General features: G+C 41.1%; 2 protein-coding genes across 12 annotated transcripts in view; both read right to left on the minus strand.

Moving 5' to 3' along the window:
• Positions 1–4,959, minus strand: part of FEZ2 (fasciculation and elongation protein zeta 2) — a 38,855-nt gene extending 33,896 nt beyond the window's left edge. For 2 of the 6 annotated variants that reach the window (XM_042464612.1, XM_042464586.1), the window contains exons 1-3: positions 4,627–4,958; positions 3,668–3,787; positions 3,429–3,537 (exon numbers count right to left, since the gene is read on the minus strand). In XM_042464612.1, coding sequence (XP_042320546.1) covers positions 3,429–3,537; positions 3,668–3,787; positions 4,627–4,913 — 516 coding nt within the window. In that variant the 5' untranslated portion in view covers positions 4,914–4,958. Of the gene's footprint in view, positions 1–3,428; positions 3,538–3,667; positions 3,788–4,626 lie in introns of all 6 variants that reach the window. The other 4 variants (XM_042464620.1, XM_042464605.1, XM_042464596.1 and 1 more) reach the window with 3 other exon arrangements.
• A 10,530-nt stretch (positions 4,960–15,489) lies between these two features.
• Positions 15,490–20,366, minus strand: part of CRIM1 (cysteine rich transmembrane BMP regulator 1) — a 190,456-nt gene continuing 185,579 nt past the window's right edge. For all 6 annotated transcript variants that reach the window (XM_042445932.1, XM_042445933.1, XM_042445931.1 and 3 more), the window contains 2 exons: positions 18,755–18,942; positions 15,490–17,299 (listed from right to left, as the gene is read on the minus strand). In XM_042445932.1, coding sequence (XP_042301866.1) covers positions 17,123–17,299; positions 18,755–18,942 — 365 coding nt within the window. In that variant the 3' untranslated portion in view covers positions 15,490–17,122. The remainder of the gene's footprint in view (positions 17,300–18,754; positions 18,943–20,366) is intronic.

The following is a 20,366-nucleotide window of genomic DNA, read 5'->3' on the forward strand; positions in this document are numbered from 1 at the left end:
TCTGGGCAATGCTTGAGACAGGCTAGTTTTCCTAAGAACTTTCTCTAAGTGATTATTTGCTCATATACATTTTTTTACATCTGAAGAATCGAAAGATACACACAAGTGAACAGTAAGAGTCAATAACACCTAGTTTACACACTACACATACTCATAAAAAACAAGTATCTTAAAATCTATTGGGATTTCTTCCACAGATAGTTGTCTGTGACACATCTACAAACAGGACATGAGCACTTCTGAACCCTTTTGCTCCCCGGAAATGGATACACAGAAGCAGAGTGCTTCTGACAATGGAAGGAATATATTATGACTAACAGCCACTGATAGATCCATATCTGTGAATTTGTTAAATCTTGCTTTAGAGCCATCCATAGTGGCAGCTATCACTACTTTATGGTAGCCAATTCCATTGCTTAACTATATGTTCTGTCTAGAAATAATTATTTGATCTGTTCTAAATGTCACCACTTAGCTTCAGTGGACGAACCTAGATTCCAATGTTATCAGAAATGGAAAAAAAATGCTTCTTCCTATCTACATTATCCACACCATACCTACTTTTATGTTTCTATCATGCCCCTCACCCCAAGCTAAATACGCCCAACCTGCAAGAAACCTGGGCTGTATTACATTACAGTTTTAATATTGTTGTACAGGATGTTCTCTGCAGACTAACAAGGTTACTTTGTGCTCACTGAAGAAGACTGAAGGTTATCATTTAACATACTGGTACAAAGAATAAAAGGACACTCCCCTTTGACAATATAAAAGTCAGTAGTCATTTGAATGCATTTTCTTTACAATTTCCTTCCTTCCTTCCTTCCTTTTCTTTCTTAAAACTGGGCCTGGGAAAGAATACTATGAAATGTGAAAGCTAGCTTACTGTTCCACAAATTTTAAGTAGTAATTGCAAAAAGTATTAATTATCAGTTGTAAGATCTAACTTCAGTGGATCCATTGGATTAATGGAACTCACACATTGTATATGCTCATGTACAGGTCTACACATTTTAGTCAAAATATTGGCCCAAAAAACAGTCGCCTTATCCATGGGTCAATGTAAATACTGTACTTTAACTCTTTTTTTTAAAAGGGAACCATACTCTGTGAAAGGCAATAATATAATTTGTCCCAGAAGCATTGCCTCCCCCCCCACCTCTGCGTCTACACTCTCATCCGTCCAACCTTTAATGTGAGCACAGTTATGTCTGCTGAATTTTCTAAGTTCTTTGGCATTGTTTTCCTTTGCTTCCTCCTTTTAGATCCCTTTTTACATGACCCTAGCTTTTACTCTCGACTTATCATATCAAAATCCATAACTTTGACCCCAAAACCTGCCCTTGACTTGAGTATATATGGTAGTGTGCATTCATCAAGTTTACACATATTTAGTACCCACTCAGCTATTTAACAGATATTTAATGGCTATTCAATAGCTGCTTCCTTAATAGCTATCACAATCAAAGAACTACAGAAACGGGAGACAGCTGTAACTACCTTTGGGGAAAGGTTCACAACAGTTCACAGTCTGGTAGTCCTCAAACTATCTCCTAGTTCTAACAGCCTGGACAGCTATGGTGACAGTTCAGCTCAGTTGAAAATGCTGCTGCTCAGTGCCAGGCCTGTGAATGGTAGAACAAAGGCCATTCATGAGTTGATCCCGCAGGAGCACGCTAACCTGGTATTTATTACAGATAGCAGGCTGGATGAGTGCATGTTTATGTGTGCATATGGGGGGTAATCTCCCTCAGCTTTGTCCACCAGGGTTCTCTGTGTGACAGGTGGGGTGGGAGGGGAAATAGTCTATCAGGACAGAAAGAAACAATAAGCCTAAACTATTTTGTATTGTTGCGAGCATCCTGTCTTCTGGTGCAACTATGTAGGAAAACGGAAGGTTTGGTTCCATTTTTAACTAACTTCAATTTCTTATTATGGCCAAGTTCTGTGAAATTATACAGTCGGCCCTTCTTATACCCAGACTTTTTTATAGATGGATTCAAGCATCCACGGTTTGAAAATGTTAAAAAAAGTATAAATTTGAAATATCAAACCTTGATTTTCCATTTTTTTTATAAGGGACACCATTTTGCAATGTCATTATATTTAATGGGACTTGAGCATCCACGGATTTTGTTATCCATGGGGGATCTTGGAACCAAACCCAGCGTATAACAAGGGTCCATTGTAGTTCAGTTCAGTTTTGGTTTAGAGAAACAAAACTGGATTATAAACCATAGTTTGAAGCTGGCTTGGATTCATAAAGTATATTCACATTTAATCACAGTTTGTTGGGATTCAGACTTAACAATAAATTAAGTTTGTTAAACACTAAAGTTAAATATTTTGATTTTCTTCTCACAGGCATTTCGGAGGAGATGGGAGGTGGCATGCATGAACCTGATGTTTTCTGAACATATGCTTTCTTTTAACTTCCTTGAGAATGTAGTGGCCCCTTCTTATTTAATCAAGTAACATATCTGCTTATTTTCACTTTTCAAAATGATACAGTCAAAAGTTATCCTCATCTTCAACTGGTTATCCTCATCTTCAGCTGAACTGAAACTGCAAATCTGACACACACTGGCTGTGTTAGGAAGGAGGATACAGTTAGACAATTAAAAAAACAACACAAACAAACAAAAATAATTAAAATCAGATTTAAAATCAGCAACCATAAGCTCTACCACTGGTTTTTAGGAACTTGTAGCTATACTAGCTAAATCTGCTTTTGCACACTATGAAAAAGGTAAACTGCTTTATTTCTCATCTTAAGAAGAGTAGCTCAGAATGAGGTGTTCTAGACTTTAATGGAGTGAAACTTCATTCTTCTAAGTCCAGAGGAGCAATACACAAGATCCATGTTTTCCTCGATATTGCCCAGTCTAGGTGGGAGTCTTCTGACCTTTGGACTCTTCAAGCGGCTTATGAATCCATTCCCAATCCTGACAGTTTCCATTAGAACCTTGCCTTTCCATTCTGAAAGAATACAGACATTACCCCCTCTAGAGAAAAAGCGGTCAACAATTACCTACACATTAAACATGTGCAGCCATTTAACTGGGTGGGAATGGATTGCTCCTTTATACTTGGACAGAATTCATGTTATGTTAGAAACCCCAGCTTTTACAGAATAATGAGATGCTCCAATTCTCATGTTGGAGAGCCAATCCCGCTATTCAGGTACACAGAACATGCAGAAAACTGCAGCTGTAAGAAAGCAGTGAAGTATTATAAATGCACAGATTTCTTTGACATGTTAGCATTCTTTTACTGGGAATTGGGGGATTTATCAGATATAGTTCAAAAAGAAAAGCCATGAAGGAATAAGGATACTAACAATTTTATGGCAATAGCTTTAATTGATTGTAGTGCGATCTTCTTTTTCTGCACCACAATCTGAAGCAGAGCAGGCTAGTAGTACTCACCCCCTTTTCTGAAAGATTCAACGTTGGCAAGTGCAGTGTCCTGGTGTGGGAAGATTTCCAGTCAACTGGCAATACGTTGCCATAATTATCAGTGAGAGCATTCCAAATCCTGGAGATAAAATTTAACAAATACAATTTCAGCTTTTACTATCCTAAACCTGATGAATATACCAGCAAGAGTGTGAATTTAAAAATACCTTGATCAGATGAGCCCCAAAGTCATCCCTACAATAACCTACCTAACAACTGCGTTGTCTAGCACACATTTTACCAGCTTGTTTGCAAGAACATCACGGTGGGACTTTGTCAAACCATCAGCTGCCATCAGTCCATGGAGAGTTTCCAAGAAAGGGGGAAAACTGCAGAAGACATGTTAGGAGTTTATCACATGGGAAGAAAGTGGGGCCAGAACGCATTCATGTGAATTCGCTAGTTCAGCAAATTTACGTGAATTTGAATTGCATTCGAAATGATTTCCCATTGCCTGAAAATAGCATCCCATTGCCCGAAATTGCGAGTGGTAGACGATCATGCAATAACATTAAACCCCATGATTGCGTTTGGATTCCCATTGGATTATACTTCCAGTTTCCCTTGTCTGATAAGCTCCTTAGTGTTTCCTGGCATACAGTGAGTAACCCCCCCCCCCAAAACCCCTTCATCAGAGAAGCACTGTAATAAACGAACAGCGTCCTTCATCCACTCATTGGGCCCAATTCCAACAACGCGGTGGGTTTCCACAATGAAATAGATTCTGAGCCGGACACTGGGTCTCTCTCTCTCTCTCTCAGGGGCAGAGGAAAACCACTGTTAGTTATCCCAAGGAGTGCTGCGCCTGAGGAAATGTCACAGAGCCACAGAATCCTAGGGCTGGAAGAGACCTCAGGGGCCATGCAGGAACTCACAATCAAAGGACCCCTGGCAGATGCTGCTGCTGTTGTTGTTATTTTGTAGGAAGAGGTGGAGGGGGAAGTGACAGGACTGCAGCCCTGAAGAGGCAGAAGAAAGACCAGCCTGTCTCTGGAGAGCTCCGCTTTCCTGGGCTGCATCCACACTGGAGAGATAACCCGGTTTGGCAGCGCTTTAACTCTGCCTGGCTCTTCGCTATGGAATTCTGGGGCCCAGGGCGGACAACAAACTCCAACTCCCAGAATTCCATAGCGAAGAGCCAGAAAGAAGACCCGGCCCCGCCACTCACTCGTCTCCGCGGAGGGCGCTCTGTTCGCTGAGGGGAGAAGGCAAAGGAGCGGGCATTCGACCGTCTCCTTCCGCGCAGCCCGGAGTCAGCGTCAGCGTCGCCGTCTCTTGTGGCTGGAAGCAGAGCGGGAGCTTGGCCGCCAGGTCCTTCTCCTCCCAGGAGCCCCCTTCTTCCCGAGACTCCGCCTCCGGAGCCCCGCCGCCTTCTTCTCCCGGGGGCTGGAAGCCAGAGAAGTCCTGCCAGTCCCCGGAGGGATCCCTTGGCGAGGCAGCCATCGCCGCCGCCATCGCCGACTGCGAGAAACAGAGAGAGCGCGACGCACCGCCACCGCGCATGCGCGTCCCTGTGCGTGCTCGCTCTCGCACAGAGTCAGGCGCGCTCCCGGTTGCTCTGACTAGAAGTAGCCCCGCCCCCGCGAGTGTGGACTGTACCAAGTGGCACTCTAGAATGGGGGGGAATAGGGTTGTTGTTGCTGCCATCATTAGTTTTTTGTCCATTCTCTTAAGACTATAAGGCCGTGTTCTAGGGTGTGTGTGTGTGTGTGTGTGTGTGTGTGTGTGTGTATGTATGTATGTATGTATATATATATATATATATATATATACACACACATCCCTCCATATTTGTGGTTTTGATTATTCACAGGTTTGATTAATGTGTCCTCTCTAGGAATATCTAGGTCCTCCAGCGCAACTCTATGGTCGACTGTAACTAAAAGTCGCACTGAAAAACCTAGCGATTCCTAGAGAGGATACCTTTCTGCACTCAACTGTAAGTCAGCCAGATACATACGTCGAGGGAAAGGTTTTGCTGTGACCCATGGATAGGTCGAGAATAAAATGTACAATTAAATTAAAGGATAAAGCAAAGCAATGTCAATGGACTTATAAAATCCCAGCAGCAAAACTCCTTGTGCTGACTCTTAAGGCTGGATGGATGAGAGAGCAATGGAGTCAGTGCTTCCAGGACAGATGATGCTCTTGCTTTTCACCAGGGGATGGTCCCTTCTTTTTAAATAAGAGTCAAGATACAGTACTTACATTGACCCTGGATAAGTCGACCCAAGTTTTTTGGGACCATTTTTTGACCTACATTTCTAGACTTATACATGAGTATATACAGCACACTACTAGGCATTTTGTAGGCCCTCCAGCGCAGTTCTATGGCCAGTGCCTGTCGGACGTTGACCACAGAGTTGCACTGGAGGACCTAGAGTTTCCTAGAGAGGTGTTTTTGTTATTTGCGGTTTTTCCATAGTCACAGAGGTCTCCTGCCTCTAACTCTAGTGAATATATATATATAATGAAACTCTTCAAGCTAGCAACGTTTGGCTATCAGTCCGGAAAAACACTAAAATCAAGACCCAGCAAAATGCAAATGAAAACCACCCAGGGTCAGGGTTTTCCCAGAGACAATGATCACTAATTAAACAGACACTAATCCTCTTTGCATATCCTCCCACCCTGAGGCTTTGCCATTCAACAACAGAGCAATACAGTTGCCCCTTCCTTACGTAGGGGATCCGTTCTGCCCCCCCGCATAAGGGAAAAAACGCAGATGCTCAAGCCCCATTCAAATGAATGGGGCTTGTGTCTGCAGCGACACACAGCTCTGCTCCTTCTGACACAGGCATGCCAGCATATGATGTGGGTGCACTGTATACAGATTAACATGGAAATCATTCCTCCCAAACTAGGGTCACACAGTGTGTGTGTGTGTGTGTGTGTGTGTATATATATACACACACACACACACACACACACCCCACTCACTTCCATGTCACCATTCTCTGAAGATGCCAGCCACAGCTGCTGGCAAAACACCAGGAACAAACTCTTCTAGAACATGGCCACATAGCCTGAAAAAACCACACAGAACTATGGGTGCAGGCCATGAAAGCCTTTGACTTCATGTTACCATCAGCCTCTTCCACAAAACTGGGACAAGACAACATTGGGGTGGTTTATCAGTCCCCCCCCCCCCCACCTATATGGGAAGCGGCAGCTTAGTGGTTAAGATGCCAGTTCTGACTATTGGAAATTTGGCAGTTCAAGACCCAAGCACTGCATGATGGGGTGAGCTCCTGTCATGTCCCAGCTTCTGCCAACCTAGCAGTTCGAAAGCATGTAAAAGTGCAAGTAGATAAATAGGTAGCACTTTGGTGGGGGTAGTATGCTGGCCACATGACCACCAGATCAGTCCTTAGACAACTCTGGCTCTTTGGCTTAGAAACAGAGATGACCACCGCCCACTACAGTCAGTTACAACTAGACATTCATGTCAAGGGACTGCCTTTACCTTAACCTCTAAAAAGCACTGCCCCCTGCAGTGGCATCCCTAGGGTTGGTGTTACTTAGCACAGTAACTTCTGGTGTTACCCCCTCCATTGACTTTCTCCTCCGATTTCACACCATACAGAATCCTCAGTAATGCTTTTTGGCACTAATGTTACCCTGTACAGTATATACCGCTGAATCTCATGCTAATAGGTTTCACATAAACAACTAGCAAAATTAAAATTATAGAGTGCGCCCGCATTATATGCAGCTTTCAGCATATGCTGAAAGCTGCATAGGAGTGTGCAGGGCGCAAGGGGTGGCACGCGTGCCCCGCTGCCACATGCATGAGCCCCATTCACTTGAAGTGAATGGGGCTTGAGCATGCATGGTATTTGGCTTACATGGGGCAGGGGTCTGGAACGGATCCCCTGCGTAAGCCAAGGGCGAACTGTATGTTCAAATTATAATATCATACACACAACCTAAATGTATTCACATATACATAGTGAAGATCTGATTAAAAAGTAATCTTTTTAAAGAAAATTTTAATGTACAGTGGTGCCTCGGGTTACGAAATTAATTCGTTCCGCGGCACCGTTCGTAACCCGAAAAGCCTTCGTAAGCCGAATTGCCATAGGCGCTAATGGGGAAAAGCCGCGATTCCGTGCGAAAAAGCCGAAAAAAGCACCAAAAGTTTTTTCGTAACCCGAAAAAACATTCGTAACCCGAAACAATAATTCCCTATGGGATTTTTTCGTATCCTGAAAATTTCGTAACCTGGGTATTTCGTATCCCGAGGTACCACTGTATATTTTATTTTATGTTTCTCACACCCAAAAGACTGTTTCAAAGAATTTATTCTAACCAATATACAAAGATCTGCACATCCATGCATCCTCTCATAAAATATATAAAGCCAACAGAATAAAATTTCAGCTTTTATGAAACTTAATAAGAATGCTTTTCTCTCAAACGCTAACATGTTTTCTGAATGAACTGGTAGCAATAAAGCTAATCCATACAAAAACAAGAAAATCTATTTGGGAATATCAAGTTTTCACCCCATCACCTCAACATTTCCAAATGTGAATGTCTCTTTTTTAAGGTTTCCCCCTTAAAGCAGCATTCTGCATGAATACATTTCTCCTAAATTTCCCTTCTTAAGCAGCTTTTCTCACTTCCCCAGTTTCTGCATTCTGTCTTCCTCACCATTTTTAATCACAAAAAAGCAGATCTGGGTCTACTCCCTCATCATATTTTGTAAGAGCATTTATTCTCACATTTGTTCTCACCTTCCTAACCGCCCTTCTCCCTAGGACGCGCGGAGCGCGTATTAAATGGCAGCACCTGTCCACATGGGTGCTGCCATATTTACGTCTTGGACGCATAGCGTCCAGACGTGGCGCAGTGGAAGTGACGCCACGAGTGCACACCTCGTGGCGCCACTTCCAGGGGCCAAAAAGGAGCACCATTTTGGCGCTCCTTTTTAGCTGCACTGGGAAGCCTCGCGGTCTGGCCGCTGGGGCTTCTCGGCGTAGCTAATGGAGCTGGTGCCAGACCGCCCGCTTTTGGGTGGTCTGTAACGCGCCAAAGTTACCTTCTTGAGAGGAAAATCGAGGGATTTTTTTCTACAGACTTTCTCAAAATAGTGGCAGAAAGTGAAGGTGCATCTCCCTCTTGTTGCTATTTTGAGAGTGGATGCAGAAGAAAATAGAGGACTCTGGGTTAGTTAGGTATTTGGGGTTTTGAGGTCTTGTGGGATGAGATGAGTGTATTTTTGCATGGATTGGGGGGGTGGTGTTCTGCATGCCTTTAAGGGGAAAAATGCCTCAAAATCATGTTGGAAATGTTCTGGGATGGTGGTGAGGCTAGGGGACTAGTGAGAAGATTCTGGAGCCACAGTGTTTGGGCCCAACGGTCAAATGCAACCTAGGGGCTGCCCTTTGCCCATGGCTGTATTTAAACTGCAGAGACTAATTGACTTTATCCCATTTGTGCAGGTACTATGGCTTAAATTGTTTTAACTGGTTTTGCCTTATTTTAAATGATAAATGATTTAATGTTTTTTTAAAAATATATTATTTTAACTTGATTTTATTGTATACAGCCCTAAGACCATCCCATATATTTTTATTTGTATCTTTATAAATATATATATATATATTAAAAGTAAATATCTCATGGGGAGTGTGGGATACCATAATGGATGGAATAGATTCAATAGTCCTCAGATCTCTTCACCAGTGGTTTCCCAGAAAGCTGGAAAATTACTTCTTATCCAGCAAACTATTGGAAAACAAGGAGCCCACAGAATAGGAATCTCATGGGCAGAAACAGCTGACAAGCAAATATTCACAAATGAAACCACTAACCCAGCTTCAGAGTCTGAGTAACTAACATGTTTAAAAACATGAGGAAATAAGAACTGGATGGTTTATACTTTGTAGTCACCTCAAGGAAAAGATGGGTATGAAATTTCTGTGGAGGAATCCTTCATGTAGTGAGACAGAATGTCTCCAAATTAGTGTGGCAAAACAGACCACAGTGGATGTTTAGAAGATCTGATTGATCCCTGAGCAAGCTTAAGAGATGGAAGGATGAACACTACACATGGTATGATCATCAAAGCTTTGCCAGCATGCTGTTTTCCCTGTTCCTCCTGAGTTTGGTGATAATTTTTGACAAGAAGATAGGAAATATGCATAGACCAATGCCATCTGAAGAATTCTTGCACTTATCCTGACATGCTGGGCTGCAAACATTGGGACAACTGTGGCAGGAATTTGACACAAAATTTACAAGGAATGATTGATGACTTTCATAGACTACATCACACTAGGCTCATCAGGTGTCACAATCCCTAAGACCTTAGTCTTGCAAAAGCAAACCTATCAGGTTGAGGGCAAAAATTATTACATAACTCATAGAATCATAGATTTGGAAGAGACCACAAGGACCATCCAGTCCAACCCCCTGCCATGCAGGAACTCATGGTCTTGGTCTATGCATGTTTCCTATCTTCTTGCAAAAAACCATTCAGTTGTGCAATGGTGCTACTTCTGACCCAGCCTCTGTCTCCCACATGCCCACTTCTATATGCCCTAATCTCTACCTAGTGTGTCTTTCAGTATGTATTTATCTTTATTTTAGTTATTTTTAGTGCAGTTGTGTGATCATGTCAATCCAGTATGTAATAAATAAATAAAAGAAACTAGAAAAGAAAAATAGCCTGTTTGGGAACAGCAAGGGGAAGTGGGGAGAGAGGAGCATAATCATGCCCATTCTGCCATGTGACTTTCTTCATATTGGAACTGCTTTGAGAGGAATGTATCAGACACTCAATAGTGAAAAAGCAGCATTTGGAGGGGGGGCATTGCTGGGTTTTGCCTATCAGTGAAAAGGAGCACTCCAGCATCAAACGGACTGCAGACCAACTACTGGACAGACACAGTATCATGTGATAAAGTATGGCCACAGTTGCTGCTACATTGCTGTAATTCTACTTTTCAAGCTTGTTGTGATAAAATCCCATGTCCCATAAGTCTAAATATGAGACAGAAACTATCATCTCCCTTAAGGACAATAACATAATGGCAGGAGAAACTGGTTCATGCATCACTATCTTCAGGAGAGTATGTACATCTGCCTGAAGAGCGGTAGGCAGTCCTACAGTCCACAGGTGGCTGGTAAGAGGAAGTCAAACCTTAAGGTGTATCTGTATTGGAATAATAATTTTTAAACAGAAATATTCCTGTTTCTTTAGCCTTTGGCTTCTAAGTGTTAAATTTCAAAATTGGAAAAGGTCTCAGTACTGCTTAAGAACTCGTATGGTGTCCATATGCTATGTATATGTTAATGCATTTAGACTGTGCGCATGATATTGCAATTTAAATGTATAAATTTAATTATCTATATCTATCTATCTATCTCACCTGTCAATTACCTCCCCCAAATTAACTTTTAGGGGCAGGGCCTTAGGGGCCCCCCACACAGGCCGTATAGCACCAGTGGGTGCAGTCTGTCACCTCTGACTTAGGTAGGGTTGCCATAAGTCAGGACCTCCAAACTGGGACAAATGTAGGACAACATTTTCAAATGTAGGACACTTATAAAAATGGAGGTCACCAAAAATTGCGTTTTTTTAAAAAAATATATAGGGTTAGATAGAAGGGGGGTTAAATAAGGGGGTTTGAGAAAGGGGGGCTATAGAAGGAGGGCTAGATGGGGTACCTAGAGGGGGTTAGGGTTAGATAAAGAGGAGTAAGATAGAGGGGTTAGAGGGGGGCTTAGAAGACACTTAAATAAGGGAATTAGAGGGGTTAGAGAGGGCTTAGATAGAGGGAGGTTAGATGGGCTTAAATTCTGAAGCACCACAGTTGTTCTTTCTGCAGGGCTCGCAGACTACATACACACTGCAGAAATAACCCAGTCTGACAGTACTTTAACTGCCCTGGCTCAATGCTATGGAATTCTGGGAAATGTAGTTCGTTGTGGCTCCATAGCAGAGCTCTGCTTGTTCAGTGGCAGGAGCTGATCTGCCTGTGTAGTTTGGCTATCTGTGAATTTCACAAACTGCTTGGATTCCCAGTGATTGGGCGGTATATAAATAAATCCTATTATTATTATTATTATTATTATTATTATTATTATTATTATTATTATTATTATTATTATTATTATTACCATCATTAAATAAGGGGGTTAGAGCAGTGGTTCCCAACCTGTGTCCTTTAAGAGATTTTGTACTTCAACTCCCAGAAGCCTCAGACATGTTACTCAATAGTCTGAGATTCTGGGAGCTGAAGTCCAAAATTACTTAAAGAGCACAGTTCGGGGATCACTGGGTTAGAGAGAGGGGGGAGTAGATAGAGAGGGGTTGGAGGGGGGTTTAGATGGAGAGAAGGTGGTAGATAGAAGGGGGTTAGAGAGGGCTTAGTTAAAGTGGGGTAACGGGAAGAGGGAGTCAGAGAGAGGGTTAGAAAGGAGAGGGGTGTGTGTTTGGGGGGCCTTGGGGAGGGGCTTCCAATGTCCAACGGGGTGATCCTGGGGGGAGCCTGGGGCCCAGGAGGGGCCTGGAAGGTGCCCTCTTGCCTCTCCTGGGTGCCAGCCCCTTCCTCCTCTTCTGAGCCTTGCCGAGGCTCTTCCTCCTCTTCCTCTCCGACAGCTGGGTCCCTGAGGCGCCCCTCCCCTTTAGTGAGGCAGCTCTCCTGGCGCTTCAGAGCCCCTTCCTTGCAAGAGCAGCAGCAGGAGGAGGAGGAGGGCTGGGGGGCAGGGGTTCCAGGAAAGGGCCCTTTCCTTCCCCAGGCCCGGCTGCCCCAGAGGCCAGGGCCCTTTCCTCCCCTCTCCCAGTGGCCTGCCTGGATGGGCAGGGGCCACTGCTGCTGCCGACCTGCCTAGCCCTGCTCCTCCTCCTCGTGCCTTGTTGCCCTGCCTGACTAAACCTGCTCCTTGGGAGGGCTGGCCAGTAGGTGCAAGGCAGAGCAGCAGAGCCCTCCCCTGCCAGCTCCAGCCCTGGCTGTTGCGCTCATCACAATATCGGGATGCAGCAGGGCTAGGAACTGGGCAGCCACCCGAGGGCGTGACGGGACTGGGAATGCCCCCTAGAAAGCGGGGGAGTCACGCCTCCCACCGGGTTATGGCAACCCTAGACTTAGGTGATGTTGAGGGGGAGTGACAAGGATGGAAAAAAGGTTATATTCAGGTAGCATTTTGGCATTTTCTGCTGTCGCCCCCAAACTCTGGAACGACCTGCCGAATGAGATCCGTCAGTTGACATCATTAGACAGCTTTAAAAAAGCTGTCAAGACGGATCTCTTCCGGCAGGCCTTTCCAGATTAACCATCCCGGCCTGGGCTCCCTGATCCCCTTTCCTCTCGTGGCCCCATCTTCAGTGATGGTTGAGGATCTCCAGAGGGACACCAGGGTTTTTTAGTTTGTTTTAACTATATTTTATGTTTTGATATTGTGTTTTTAATCTGTCATATTTTTTAATACTTTTATAAGGAGGGGAGGGATTATAATGTTTTTAATTTTATATTTTACTCTGTTATAATTCACTGTTGTCAACCGCCCGGATTGGTTCGCCACAGGGTGGTATACAAATAAATATTATTATTATTATTATTATTATTATTACTTGTCTTTTTTATTTCAGACTAATTAAAAATCAGGAAACAGAGTTGGAACAAATAATTGGTTTTTGCAGTGAAGGGTTCAGAGCTGTAGGGTCCCTCAGGCATCTGTATTGTAACTGAGCTTTGTTTGTTTGTTTGTGGGGGACTTGTTCATAAATAGTCTGTAGTTAGCCTAAGTAGTAGGTGGCCATGTTTGTTGAGAATACAAAATTATTTGGGGTACTGAGAACAAAATTATATTTTCAAAGAAAGAAAATGACAGTAAAATATAAAATGTAATTCAGTGCGAGTGTAAAGTTATGCAGTCTTGGGACTGTGGGAGACAACTTGATGACATTGTCAATCCAGTATGTGGTGTAACTGCTGTAAAAAAAGGCAAATTATAGGTTGGACAGAATTAGCAGAGGAATAAAAAATAAAATTCTTAGTATCATGCTGCCCTAATGCAAACCCATAGTTTAGCCACATCTGAATGCTATGTACAGCTCTGGTTACCAGTACCAAAGGATATTTCAGAGCCAGAAAAGTTGCAGAAAGGGGGAACCACAATACTGTACTCAGGAGACAGGAGGAACTACACCATATGGAAAAGTTACAATGTCTGTGGTTGTTTATGTGAGTATCAAGTATTGTTATAAAGAACTGTATAGGATGTCTATGGATTATGACAGAATGACTGCCCCCCACATCATGTATCAGCCCACCGCTCTGTCCTCGCTGTATTTTATCGTGTTTTTAATAGATGTTTTAATTGTAATTTGTTTAATCCTGTTTTAAGGGGGGGAATTTAGGAGATAAATTTGTAAATGTGGATTTTAACATGTTGTAGCCACTTTGATTGTCTTGTCACAGAAAAGTGGGATATAAATAAAAGTTTTATTATTATTTATTTATTATGTGCAGTTTATGAATGCTGAAATAGTTGCTGAAAATTTATTGTTAGTTTTCTGAAAATATCAGTTGACTTCAATGAGGCCATGTGATGAGCATCCCACCAAGCCAGCACTACTGAGTAGAAAAGGGCTTTATGAATTGGAGGGAAAGTGTGTGTGTGTAAGGAATGGAAACAATTCATAATGGAAGAGGGACGACCCGGCTGCTACCCTGAAGAGGAGGAGCACACTCCACTGTGGATTTCTTGGTGAAGGTACCTTTCCCTACTTCACATTTGTTTGCCAAAATTTGTTTGGGAAGATAAAATACTAACATTTCAAGCAACATTTTACAGATGATTTTTAACAACTATAAAAAGTTGATCAAATTAATTTTTATTGTGCTGCCAAGAGCCAAATTACAAGAAACCATTTTACATTTTAAAAAGTAAACAAGCAATCTGCTGAATTGCAGCGCACTCCAAGTGCCATGTATGCATCTATTTTATTTTTTTCCCAGAAAATTATATCTGCATTTCTCTTACAAGAGCACAACAGGAACCAAAGTAAAAGAGTGTAATGAATACAGCACATAGGATAAATATCTTCAAAATAATAATAATAAAATAATAATAATAAAATAATAACATTTTACATCATGTCCTATATCCTGCTAATATTTTTCAGAATATGGCCTTGTTTGTAAAATAAAAGCAAGCATTTACAATTTCTGGATAAAGTCTGCTTACTCTTATGAAAGGAATGAATGATCTATCTTGACAGAATCTGGGCAATAACTGGATATTAACATTTGTTTCAGTGTTTTTATACTGAGCATAAAATGCTGGGGGAATACATTTTCTTTTTTGTTTTTAGGAAACTGAATTCATAACAGAAAAAAAAATATTGAGCCTTTATGATACACCTATCTTTCTCTCTGATGCAAACAGTTAGAACACTTTTTGATATTCAAAAACAAGACATTTGTTAATTTTCGGATTAATAAATTAGGTCATATAATAAATTAGGTTTTTCAGTTTTAAAGTTCAGTAATCTCTGACCAAGTATTTACAACAATACTTGAGAGTTCCTTTACAAAAAATACATTTTCTTTTCACATTAAGCATACTGGGTATCTGTGTCTTATGACAAGCATTTGTAAAAGAAAGAGGCAACACACAAATGGGCAGTTAGTATAAAAGTGCTAAAACCTGTTTGGAAAAATTAATGTTGTAGGATACAATTAAAAGTAATGAGTCAGGTTGCAACAAACCTCCAGCTAGTTGTGGACCGTATTCCAGTAGTTGTTTCAAACAACTGTTTTCAAATATACTGTACAGTGGTACCTCGGGATACGAAATACCCAGGTTATGAAATTTTTGGGATACGAAAAAATCCCATAGGGAATCATTGTTCCGGGTTACGAATGTTTTTTCGGGTTACGAAAAAACTTTTGGTGCTTTTTTCGGCTTTTTCGCACGGAATCGCGGCTTTTCCCCATTAGCGCCTATGGCAATTCGGCTTACGAAGGCGGCCGCGTTACGAATTAATTTCATAACCCGAGGCACCACTGTATACCGAAGTGTGGATGCTATTATTCTGCCAAACTGATTAGTGCTGCCTGTGTATGTTATCAGTGTACCTAGCCAATACATTTAATGGCCTTTTTAAGGCCATGTAGGAAAAGAAAAAGAAAACAAAACCAAACCCTGAAATGTAGCAAGTAGCAAGAGTAATGCTTACTGCTAAAATTGTGCACATACGGTACTTGTATGCAACCACAAGGTCACATGCGCGCGCACACACACACATACACACACACTTGCATATCCACACTTCCAAATCAAATAAAACTAGGTAGAATGAGATACTCTCATCTTGTCTTTGCTAAACACAAATGATGAAGCAATAATATGGAATGCCTGTGTTTCTGTTCTGGGAAAATCTCAGTTCAAAATACATTCAACAGGGAAAAATACAAAATTATAATGATATATACTGTATATATAAATACCACATATATACTGTATATATACATATATACACATAGTGTGTGTATATGTGTATATGTATATATACACATAAACACACACACATACAGACATATACACACAGAGACATACAAATGCTTTGTTTTAAGCACAACTATATTTACATAAATACTTCTATAAAGCTAAAATTTTAAAGAAGCATGATCTCCTTTCTTTCTGAGCTTCCAAAAAGGTGCTTGAGTAATATACAATTAAAATTAAGCAGCTTCCTAGCATGGAAGTTGCTTCTAGTCTGCATAATCAGTTAACAGGAAAAACAAACCCTTTTAACATGTTTTTTTTTTAAAAAAAATCTGAGCAAGATCTTCATCCAACAAAATCTTTTTCTCCAATAACAACATGGAGCCTAAACCACCTGAAATTTATAAACAATGATAAAAAGAAAACACACACACACTCACTCAGATGACATTTCACTTTTCTTTCTTTTCCCTCTCCAATACTGTTTTCAAAAGATCCAGTGCTCATATCGGGAATTATACAGGCATTAGCCATTTGCTAACTGCCAGCTGGACAATCAGCATCAAAAGGAAAAACAAAAAGCAGCACAAGGTATAATTGTACACATCTGCAATAAATTTGCCCTATGTATTTCTGCTTTGATGTTTTCCTTGCTATGTTATTACCTATTTCGGTTTCTGATCAGGTAGAAAAACACAGTTGCAGTTATACCACATTTGTACCTTCTAGGAGTATATTTTTGTAGCACAGCCAGAAAACCCCAGACTCTCTTATTTAACTTCACTTATACTTCACTGCAACAAATGCAATTTTGGAGTGTCAGGAAAAAGCTATATTCTTAAAATTCTTTGACTCCAAGTTAAGCTCATCAGCTTTTCTTCTTTGAGGCTTTCTGTTACAACCACTCAAGCTCAACTCCAGTTTCCCCTTCCCAAACAATCTCTATTTACTATGTTACAAGCACAAAATCTGAAATTTTAGAACTTTGGTTCCAAGAAAAAACTTGGTCAGTCATCGCAAGGTGAAGTGGGAATGCCTGTTCTGCAGGAGTCAGAGCTCATCCCAGTAAGTTCTTAGAGCTGTACATGAAGTCACAAATCCAATACAATCCACTAAGCAAGTGCACAATTCTAGTTTTTTTTTTAAATAGCAGAGTCAGTCTTTGTTTCTTCTTAATTCTTGGGTAGGGTGCAATTCTATCACACTGTCTGATAGAAATTATCTGCTTGTAAGTTGTTCTGTTTCTGCATGCTGTAGAATCCACTGTATCTTGAGTCTGGGTCAGCAATTCTGAGCATTCTTTGAGAACTGTCCACTTGAACCATAGTACCCTTCTTGCAGTCCACATATACCAGCTGGTTGTTTAGGCAGGAAGGCTGTTGGGAAACAGAAAGTCACAATATAGCAAGCTTGCATATATATATTGTTCCTAACGGAACAGAGCAGGGACATATGCTGTATTATGCACATCGCACATGTTTTGGAATCAATTCAGCTACTCTCTTCCAGATGAGCAACAATATCATTTGGACTAGTAAAACAGTGGGAAGAACAGATATTATGTCCCTAATTTCATAGTCAATAGAGCTATCCAATTCATAATGAGGCTTATGGAATCTAAAATACATATACTCACTATGGTATAAGCTGTCACAGACTAGAGACCATGCCAGGTGCCAGAGCTGATTCAGGGGCTGTACAGACTGCCCCCTTTACAGCCAGATTTGGGCCGCAGCAACTGCACACTGCGGCCCTGATGTGGCTTTTGCAGGATGCAAAAAGGAGTTGCAAAAAGCAGCTCCTTTTTGTGCCCTGCAGCGGTTGCAACAGCCACGGTGCCATAGCTTTACAGTGCTCTTTCAGCACTGCATTGTGCCGGAATGCTATGACGACACGTACCATGTGGTGTGGCATGCGGCATCACTCTGCCCTGGGCTTTTATGGCTAGTATGTACAGCCCTTCAATCTACAACATGAACTCAGTCAATTGTGCATAACTCCCTGGAGGAAGTTAGTTTTGGCTCATCTTGCTCAGTTTAGTTTTTAGTTATTTCAATACACATCCTATGAAAGTGAGCATGACATCTCTCACCTCAATTTTTCTACACCATTTTAAAAACCCATACAAGCTCTTGTTGCAGCCTGTGGTAAAGAATTACAGAAGTTAATAGTGAACAGTTTGAAACAGTATTTTCCTTTGACTTTACTGAACCCATAACATCAATTAGGTCTTTGGTTGTGTATGTGATTTGCATTAACCAGGACTTCTGGTTAAAAGAATAAGGCAGTTCGACAAATTAAAGACATCTGTTTGAGACCATGGATAGTGGCTTCTGGTCAGAATAGACAATGCTGGGCTTGAATGTACAATCTGTTTGACATTGTATGTGGCAGCTTCCTGTCAAATTTACTTCACATTCAAATATTGTGAGTGAAAGCTCAGTTATACTGCATTTTTAGCAATTGATCATAATGATTCTAACTGGAAGTTAGCAGCCTTTATCCAACTGACGTAATGCTTACATTATTTCTGGTCACATGAACAGTTCTATATTTTCTAGCCAGATATTCTTGCACAAATGTTTCTTGCTACTCTACAGCCTCTGGATTCAGAGGCTGGGCAGTAAAATATATTCAGAAAGAGCAGGCTTCCATAATTTGATATATGAATCCCATACGTTCAGAATTTACTGCCACCACTCTTCAAATGTATGTTGGCATTTGTCAGATAGTTCATGAAATTGCTACCTCCTTATACAAAAGAAGCAGCCAGCAGCAGAAAAAAAGGTAGTCTAATTACATAAATATGTAACAGTGGTTTACCCTTTTACCTTTGTTGGAGCTCTGTAGCAGGATACTGGTATCCATTGCTTTTTCTGATTGACAAGTAGAAGTGCTATTATGAGAACTAGTGCTGTCATGATGGGCACCGTCACCCAAGCAAGAGAACTAAGAGAAGCTTCTGTACTAGGTTGTGATCCTCTGGTTTCTCTGTAATCCCCCTGAAGGTGACCCAAATCTGAAAAGCATAAATAAACATATCAGTAGAAAGCAACTATACAGTATCCCTATCAAGAAGAAAAATAGCTTTATTCTAATATTTTTAAATATCCCAAGCAATTAATATTACCTTGATATTCAGCTGTAGCTTGCTACAACATTACAAGCCATCTTGTAGGAAATGTGTATATTCAAATAAGCTTTACTTAAATGAGGGGGTGAGTAGGCTTATTACCATACATACTCGACTATAAATTGAGAAATTTATGCCCACAATTTGACCCCAAAAAGGTTGATGTATACATGGGTCAATGTGGGGATAGCTGGGCTGGAGAGAAGTAGAAATGGTGAGCTCTTTCCCCTCAAACCTCTTCTCTGATCCTGTGCTGAGGGAAGGAGAAAGGGTGGGCTCTTTCCCCCTCAAACTTTTCCTCTGACTCTGGGCTGGAGAGAAGGAGAAACCTCTCCTTCAACCCAGTAGTCTCCCTAACATTTATGCTCGATTTATCCACGGGTCAAGTTAGAATCCATAATTTTGGCCCCCAAACCTGACTTCAACCTCAACTCAACATATACTTGAGTATATACAGCAGATGTAGTTTATTGTTTCTAACACCAAAAACCTACCAATCAAACATGAAAGAGACACTTAGAATTAAAGAACATGGTATCTGAGCATATTCTGAAGATAAGGATTAGCTTTCTGTACCAGACCTAAACTGACCTAGCCCTTTTGAACAAAAGTCCAATCCAGTCTTTCTGCAGCTTAATTTAGGCATAAAAGGTCATTTTGCTGTTGCTTTGAACATTATAGCCTCTAGTCAATCTTCTGCAAATCACCCAGAGATCTACTAGTATATCCTGATCTACCTTTTGCCTGTGTGATTTATGAATACTTTGAATACTTAAATATGGCACATACAAAGTTTTTCTATGTTCATTGCATCCCGATTATTTATTTTTTTCATCCACTTCTAAGATTTTTTTCTTTGCTTTTGTCTATAGAGTTCAAACTTAAATATCATTTCACCTCTCCTTGTCATCTTATCCAGGCTACTAGAGTGGTGTTCCAGCTCTAATATTCTCCTTGTGAAGATTTTTTGCCCTTTTCCAATGATGATCTCACTGCATGTCACCATTTTGGGCACAAACATCTTCACCCTCTCTCCCTTTGGGACTATGCTGCCACTACTATGTTCACAAGATCAATTTCTAATATTACCAGTGTATAAGATTTATTATATTACTTTGGGTTTTAGTTTTGAATTCAATGATAGCAGCCACAGATTCTAAAAACAAATTTTCTTTACTAATACAATTTCAACTCTTTCACTTTTTCAAAGCCAACTGCTCATTTGTCCCTCTTACACTCATTCACTTAACATCATTTCAAAATGTTCTCTCTCTCTCTCTCTCTCTCTCTCTCTCTCTCTCATTCAGTCA

The sequence above is a fragment of the Sceloporus undulatus genome, chromosome 1 (assembly GCF_019175285.1).
Source record: "Sceloporus undulatus isolate JIND9_A2432 ecotype Alabama chromosome 1, SceUnd_v1.1, whole genome shotgun sequence".
NCBI lineage: Eukaryota > Metazoa > Chordata > Lepidosauria > Squamata > Phrynosomatidae > Sceloporus > Sceloporus undulatus.